Source organism: Miscanthus floridulus, chromosome 12 (genome assembly GCF_019320115.1).
Source record: "Miscanthus floridulus cultivar M001 chromosome 12, ASM1932011v1, whole genome shotgun sequence".
Taxonomy (NCBI): domain Eukaryota; kingdom Viridiplantae; phylum Streptophyta; class Magnoliopsida; order Poales; family Poaceae; genus Miscanthus; species Miscanthus floridulus.
Genome location: NC_089591.1, coordinates 54584204 through 54592927, shown reverse-complemented (window position 1 = coordinate 54592927; position 8724 = coordinate 54584204). Strand labels below are relative to the sequence as shown.

At 46.4% G+C, this 8724-nt stretch overlaps 1 protein-coding gene across 1 annotated transcript; it reads right to left on the bottom strand.

Annotated features, from left to right (window-relative positions):
* Nucleotides 1–7396: 7396 nt before the first annotated feature.
* Nucleotides 7397–7968, bottom strand: LOC136495903 (uncharacterized). Its single transcript, XM_066491694.1, has one exon. It carries the CDS (start codon nucleotides 7931–7933, stop codon nucleotides 7397–7399), a length of 537 nt encoding a protein of 178 aa, XP_066347791.1. The 5' UTR covers nucleotides 7934–7968.
* Between the last annotated feature and the right edge of the window lie 756 nt (nucleotides 7969–8724).

Genomic DNA, 8724 nt, shown 5'->3' with positions numbered 1-8724 from the left:
GAGAAATTTGAGGATGCCGAATATGTACAACATGACTTAGCAAGCTTGGATTATTATGAATTCACCACTTATTAACAAAGTTATTATAGTAAGTAGTAATGAAGCATTCCTTGCGAAAAAAAAAAGTAATGAACCATTCGGCAAATAGCCTGTAAAATCGTTTCTTGAAATAAGAAACTTGAGTCATGACCCTCCTGTAATGAAAAATAATACATGCTTAAGCTCGGTCACTAAAAAAAGAAACATGTGTCATGATCATGCCTTTTTCATTAGGTCTTCTTTAAACTAGTTATTAAGCATGGATTGCCTTTGTGAAATAAGAATTTTTTTTGCAACTTGCCAACTTGTTGCCTCGTCCTTCAACTGTGCTTGGACTCAGGGGTCTTTCTTAATTTGTGGAAACTAAAGTGGAGAACATAACAGTGTATTACATTATGACTATTGTGTTTTGCAAAGCTTTTGTTAGTTCTGTACTTATGAAATTGATCACTGTGAGAGAAAAATAATTGATCATTGTATTGTGTTTATTTGCAGTATTGCAAATAATGATGGTGCTTACGATAGTGGGGGCAGGAGACAGGAGGATGAGGCATAATCTTCAGGGTCCATGATGACTTTCATCGTTGCTAGAGAGGGTGAAGGCATGTATGTGGGCGTTGCCTGCTCAGTTGAGTTGCACGCACAAAATCTTGCTCTAGACCTGGGAATTGGCATCTTGAACCCAGACAGATGTCCAGCTACTTGCCCATGCACTGAAGTGGAGAGATCCTAACACCTCGCTGCAAGCAGTTGGTCTATAGGATGCAAAATTCCTGATGATAACATGTTTTCAGAATTGTATGATACAACTTTGTAGTCGTCTTTTGTAATTGTCTGACATAGACGGTACAATCTTGTACCATCATATATTGCTGAAATAGTTGCAGGTGAAAACCCTGTACATGTGCAGTATTAAAGTCCCCATCATGAGAAAATTGTTTGGCAATTAGAAACTCTGATTTTAGTTGTAATTCTAGCACAAGTTGTCACTACCCAGTTTGCTTGGTTCTCTATGGGCATGATGTGATGTTGCCTAGTTCATTATATTATTGTTGTCCAAGAATGGATGTGCTACGAACATAACTCCTGCTGATTTCTTCTTGGGTCGTCTTCTTTTGTTTGTGCATAAAAGTGCCTTATTCCTTCTCATCTCTGTACTTAGAAGTGTGCAATTAATGTGTAAATATTCTGGAGCCCCCCCCCCCCCCCCCCCCCCCCCTTTTTTTTTTTGAAATTGCCTTCCTGCTCTATGATGGGAAAGGCAAAATGGCATCTACCAGTGTCAGATTTGCAACAAAAAAATCTCTCTTAAAAAGTACAATAGGCTCATTAGCCACAGGCCTGAACAGCAAGAACATGTCTAGGATGCATAATCACACTATTGAGCCACAACACAACTATCATTAGCTGCCAACTCCATGTTTTCGTCCTACATGAAAGATAAATTCAGGAATTGAAATAAATTATTGAATGCAGCGCTTGAGGGCTACATGTACAAGCCACATGTTGCCCAGAAAAGACAAAACTATATGAAAAGAGCAAAAAAGATAAGTCTCGATGATAATTCAAAAGCCTCAATCTATAAGCATGTTCAGAGTTCAGACTATAAGCATGAATCAAAGCTTTCTTTTATGGAGGAGCCCAAATCAACTATTGCACTTGCCATTAACCGGACCTGGGTAAATTGCTAAAATCCAACAGACAGGTTTTGCGGTAGACAAACTTTTTCAGTCTTGAGTCTTGACAAACTTCACCATCTACCTACAGCTACAGTTTTTTGGCTCAACAAAACAACCAGTAGACGAAGCAACTCATGTCAAACACAATCGCAAGAAATTAGCAAACAATGCTGCGAACAGATACTAAGAATCATTTTCACATTGAGGCACTAAGCAATTGAACAGAGTACCAGAGCAATGAACCAAGGATCTATTTGCTTCAGTCAGAACATTGTAACTGGTCCAAGAACTAACAAATCATCGTTTCTTGGCATCAAGAAATTCTGTTCAGTCACAGCTGAACACAAATCTGAACAAAAGAGCAGGAACGCAGAGCTCGATCAGTTTCAAGAAAGTGAATGCCAGAAACAACGAAGGAATCTTTCAGTTTCAAGAACTAATCCAGACCATCAGACAACACGCACCATCAGACTACCCTCGATCAGTTCCAAGAATGCAGAGACAGAAATGACGAAAGAATCCTTCAAAAACCTCTCCAAGAACTGATCCAGTTCCAGACCGCCCCAGAGGAGGCGTCAACACCGTCCTCCTAATCCGGCATCGACGTCCGCGGCAACAGCGGTGGCGCCGACGCTGATGACGACTCCTCCGGTAGTGCTTTCGTCGAACCAGTGCGCCGGAAGCAACGCCTCCTCTAAATCCAACGTCGACGTCGACGCCGATGCTGACGAAGACGGCGGTGGCGACCATGGCGGCGGCCGCTTCCACGGCAGCACGGGATGGGGAACCTCGCGGCAGATAGGGCAGGACGTCCTCGGCTCAGTGCGAAGCCATTGGTCGATGCCATTCTGGCACTTGACGCTGCCGCCGCAGTGGAACGCGTGGTCGCAGGAGAGCGTGCGGACCTTCTCGCCGGCCTCCATGCTGTCTTGGCACAGGCTGCAGGTGTAGTTCAGCTTCCGCCTCTGGGTGGTGACGCCGCCGAGCCTGAAGAGGCGCATCCGTGGCGATTGCCAACATGCCTTGACCATGAGGGTGCACACGTAAACGAAGACGACGCACACGACCACGGCGACGACGGCAAAGAAGAAGACGAACACGGCTATAGCCATCCAATAGCTGAGGTCGGCTGCCATCGGTCCTTCGCCCCCCTGACTCTTTCGTCTTCTTCTTCTCCTCTCGATCGCTCTCTCTTGCTCTTGCTCTTGCTCTGGATTTCTCGCTCGCTCTCGCACGTCGTTCTTGGATTGTGTTATGCTCGTTTGGAAGGCTGGTCAAACGGGGTGGCGGCTATTTGTAGGGAGGATGCTGAACTGCTGATAAGTCGGTTGGCTTGATCAGTTAGTTACAAGGTGGGACCCGTGGCTCGACTCCCGAAGGCAGCAGTTGGAACTGGAAGAGCAGGGAGGGCCGAAGGGCTTGGAATGACAAGGGCAAGGATGGCTGGAGATGGAATGCTGGCAGATTCCCAAGAATGAGGGCCGAGGGGACTTGGCAATGTGCATGGACTACTCCGGACGCAGTACAATGAGCAACTCTGAAAGTGGATTCTGAATTGCATTGTCGTTCTTACACTGAAACCAGGCCTGACCAAACCAAAAACCATCACCAGTGACCCTAACAACTAAAGAGCTGCTTGAAGAGCTGGCCAGGCTAAGGAAGCGTGCGGGGGCCGGGACACACAACTGACAGGGGAAAATGCAAGTTAAATTGGACAAAATTCTACTTGCCTTTTTTTTTAATTCAAATGCTACTTGCCTAAGGAGAACAGAGACCAAAGGACATTGCTCTAAACCATTTTGCAATCTCAATCTCTAAACGCAAAAGGAGAATGGCGATAGATGTAATCGTCAACAACAACTGGATCAGATTCTGTTTCAAAAAAAATGGATGCGAGATTTAAACATGAGTTAAATGTATTGTAGGTCTATTAACTTGTGTACGTGTGTCATTTGGGTCCATTAACTTTCAAAGTACAGTTTTGAGTCCCTGAACCTTTTAACCGGTCACCAAAGGTCCAAGGGCGACGCCGCACTATGTTTGGGTGGTGCATAGGCACCAAGCAAACAAACATGCCCTCTGTATCTTTGGAACAAATCAAAGCCAAAGTGAGATTCTGAATTGTGGCACGAGCAAACAGTTTAGCAGTTTACCATCGAGAGAATTAATCAACTATTTGTTTTAGTTTTCCTGCTGAAACAAGCTGTCTTTTAAACTATTCTACTGATTATGTCACAAACTGACGGAAATTTTGTGAAGAAACGAATAGGCAACCACAGAGAGCTGGTGAGTAACTCAAGCCTGACAAAACTAAGCTTTTTACTAACGAATTCTGCTGCTACTAGTACTGCACAAGGAATTGAAAAGAAGAAAAACATAATGGCAACAGGGAATTTCAAACAATATGCATGGACAGACATTAGCGAAAGATATCACAAGGAGATTCAAAGTTGAACGCAAACAGAGCTCACATCCTCCTAAAATTCGACTAATATCTGAAATCCCGGGGAAACACAAGCATCACTCGATCATGTGTTGCATAGATCCAAGGAGCTGAAGAGTAGATGATTAAACAGTTCAGTTGTCAGCAAAACGAACCTACAGATTAAACAATACAATAATCTTCAGTATGATTAAACACTGTAACATACCGGCACAGATTTTCAGAACTATTAATCATATTTTCATAAACCGAAACTACAGATTTTTATCGATCAGCAAAATGTCAAACAGTTGATTCAGCTGATTTCAAGCACTACTGTAAATTAGCGAACAATGCTATGAACAGTATTACACATTTTCACATTGAGGCACTAAGCAATTGACAGAGTACCCAAGAAATGAACAATGTAACTGATCCAAAAACTAACAAATCATCGTTTCTTGGCATCAACAAATTTAGTTCGTCACAGCTGAACACAAATCTGAACAAAAGAGCAGGAACGCAGCTAAGCTCGATCAGTTTCAAGAAAGCAAATGCCAGAAACAACGAAGGAATCTTTCAAGAACTAATCCAGATCATCAGACAACACGCACCACCAGACTACCCTCGATCAGTTCCAAGAATGCAGAGACAGAAATGACGAAAGAATCCTTCAAGAACCACTCCAAGAACGGATCCAGAACGCCCCACAGGACGCGTCAACACCGTCCCATCCAAGCTCGATCACGCTTGTCTACTGCGATGGCGATCCCTCTGGTAGTGTTTCGTCGAACCAATGCGACGGAAACAGCAACTCCTCCGCCTCAGAGTCCCCCTGCAGTAGTGTTTCGTCGAACCAGTGCGACGGAAACAGCAACTCCTCCGAGACCTCCTCCGAGTCCGAGTCTGACGTCTGCGGTGAAGACGGCGCTGGCGACGATGGCGGTGGCCGCTTCCACGGCAGCACGGGATGGGGAACCTGGCGGCAGATCGGGCAGGACATGTCCTCCGCAGTGAGAAGCCATTCGTCGATGTCGTTCTGGCACTTGACGGTGGCGCCGTAGTGGAAAACGTGGTCGCAGGATAGCGTGCGGACCTTCTCGCCGGCCTCCATACTGTCCTGGCACATGGTGCAGTTGTAGTTCAGCTTCTGCTTCAGGGTGGTGACGCCGCCGAGCCTGAAGAGGAGCACCGGTCGCGAATGCCACCATGCCTTGACCCGGGATGATAATGACGAGAACGAAGACGCAGCTAAGCCCCAGATGATGATGGCGACATTGACGAGAACGATGACGCTCGCGAACAGGATAATGGCGGCAAGGAAGACGGTGATGCTGAAGCGGACGGCCATCGGTCCTTCGCTCCGGCCCCTGACTCTTTCTTGCTTCTTGCGTCTTCTCCTCTCGCTCTCTCTTGCTCCTGCTCTGGCTTTCTCGCTCGCTCTCCCACGTCGTTCTTGGATTGTGTTGTGCTCGTTTGGAAGGCTGGCCAAATTGGGGTGGCGGCTATTTGTAGGGAGGATGTCGAACTGCTGATAAGTCGGTTGGTTTGATCAGTTCGTTACAAGGTGGGACCCGCGGCTCGACTCCCGAAGGCGGCAATTGGAGCTGGAAGAGCAGGGAGGGCCGAGGGGCTTGGAAATGAAAAGGGCAAGGATGGCTGGAGAGATCGAATGCTGGCAGATTCCCAAGTTTGGTTTGCGAAATCTTTAGAAGTTTGATGTTTCAGAGAGAGAGTACATTGACATTGGTGAAGCCAGTAGTAACGCTGTAACGGCAACGCAATGTGCATGGACTACTCTGAACGCGGTACAATGAGCAACTCAGAAAGTTGATTCTGAATTGCATTGTCGTTACTTCTTACACTGAAACACGGCCTAACCCAACCAAGAAACATCACCAGTGACCCTAACAACTAAAGAGCTGCTTGAAGAGCTGGACAGGCTAAGGAAGCGAGCGGGGGACACACAATTGACATGGGAAAAATGCAAGTTAAATTGGACAAAATGCTGCTTGCTTAAGGGGAACAGGAACTGGGGATCTCGACAGAGAAAAATTTACAAGAGCACCAGGCTTAGATGACTTTAGCATGAATGGGTCTCAACTGAAAAGGCCTGGGGAGGCACTTAAACACCATGTGATGAAAGAGATCAACTACTCTTCGTGGCTTGCGCCTCAATCTGCCTGGAGAATTCTGAACTGCTATGTAACTCAAGCCTGACAGAACTAAGCTTTTTTACTAATGAATTCTGCTTCTACTAGTACTGCACAAGGAATTGAAAATAAGAAAAACATAATAGCAACAGGGAATTTCAAACAATATGCATGAACAGACATTAGCGAAAGATATCACAAGGAGATTCAGAGTTGAACGCAAACAGAGCTCACATCCACCTAAAATTCGACTAATATCTGAAATCGACTTTCATAAAAAATATCTGAAATCCACGGAGAAAACACAACATCACTCGATCATGTGTTGCATACATCCAAGTACCTGAAGAGTAGGTGATTAAACAGTTCAGTTATCAGAAAAACGAACCTACAGATCAAACAATACAGCAATCTTCAGTATGATTAAACACTGTAACATACCGGCAGTAGCTGGAATGTAAGAAAAACGATATAAAGCAAACAGAAATTAAATAAGAATAAGAAAATAAGGTCACAGATTTTCAGAACTATTAATCATATTTTCAGAAACCGGACCTACAGATTTTTTTCAGTCAACAAAATGTCTAACAGATGATTCAGCTGATTTCAAGCACTACTGCAAGACATTAGCGAACAATGTTGTGAAAAGTTTACACTAAAAATCATTTTCACATTGAGGCACTAAGCAACTGAACAGAGTTACCAGAGCATTGAACCAAGGATCTATTTGCTTCTGTCAGAACAATGTAACTGATCCAAGAACTAACAAATCATCTTTTCTTGGCATCAACAAATTCAGTTCGTCACAGCTGAACACATATCTGAATAAAAGAGCAGGAACGCAGCTAAGCTCGATCAGTTCCAAGAAAGCGAATGCCAGAAACAACGAAGGAATCTTTCAAGAACTAATCCAGACCATCAGACAGCACGCAGCACCAGACTACCCTCGATCAGTTCCAAGAATGCAGAGACAGAAACGACGAAAGAATCCTTCAAGAACCTCTCCAAGAACTGATCCAGAACGCCCCACAGGACGCGCGTCAATGCAACACCGCCCCATTGCATCCAAGCTCGATCACGCGTGTCTACTGCGATGGCGACGCCTACTCCGGTAGTGTTTCGTCGAACCAGTGCGACGGGAACAGCAACTCCTCCTCCTCCTCCTCCTCCTCCTCCACCGAGTCCGAGTCTGACGTCTGCGGCGAAGACGGCGCTGGCGACGATGGCGGTGGCCGCTTCCACGGCAGCACGGGATGGGGAACCTGGCGGCAGATTGGGCAGGACTGCCAGGACATGGCATTCCCAGCGAGAAGCCATGCGTCGATGCCGAGCCCGCACTTGACGGTGCCGCCGCAGTGGAACACGTGGTCGCATGAGAGCGTGCGGACCTTCTCGCCGGCCTCCATACTGTCGCGGCACATGGTGCAGGGGTAGCCCAGCCTCCGCCTCAGGGTGGTGACGCCGCCGAGCCTGAGGAGCCGCATCCGCGGCGATCGCCACCACGCACTGAGATTGGTGGCGCACACGAAAACGATGAAGGCAACGACGACGATCACGACCAGGATGATGACGGCGAGGACGACGCCGAGCACGACGCGGACGGGGATGGTCACCAGCCAATAGCCGATGTCGGCGGCCATCGGGTCCTTCCTTCGCTCCTCTTCCCCTTCCTTACTTCTTGCCTCTCCTCTTCTCGCTCTCTCGTGCTCTGGCTTCCTTCTTGTTCGCTCGCGGTCGCTCTTGGATTGTGCGCGTGTTTGGAAGGTGGCATGGCATTGCCGTCGTCGTGGGTATTTGTAGACGAAGGGAGGCATTGGGCGGTTAGCTGATTAGTTTGTTAGAGTCGGTTAGTTACCATGTGGGCCCCAGGTCTCGATCCCCGACGATGGCCGTACACCGGGCGCCAGCCGGCAGAGCGAGAGGGGGCGGGCGGAAGGGAATGCTGGACTGCGAGTAACCGGATGCAGGATGCTCATGACGTCATATGGTTAGGGAGACATACTTCATGTTCGCTCAGAAGCTAATGTAGCTTCACCCATCCTGAATTTCTGCACATTTTGTGAGCGCATTTGTTCATGTGGTAGTAGCAAAAGATCCTTTATGTATCTAGTTTTCTCATATAAACCGAACAGGCAACCAAACTAGAAAAAGGCTTGCTTTTAATCTGAAGTCTGAAGATTCTGCGGTCCATTTTCTTTTAAGCTGTAGCCTGAAGAATCTGCGGTCTAAAGTATTTAGAAGTTTAGCAATCTGGATGATTGTCCATAGATTCTCATTTCTAAGTGTGAAATGACATGTATACTCCTGAGGTTGATGATAACTCATTTTTTAACTGAATACAAGCTGAAACAATTATAGTAATATTTTTTTTAGTTTTGTGACACTAATAGGCCTGGCAACCGGAATGGTCTATAAATCGGTTGGAGTTCCC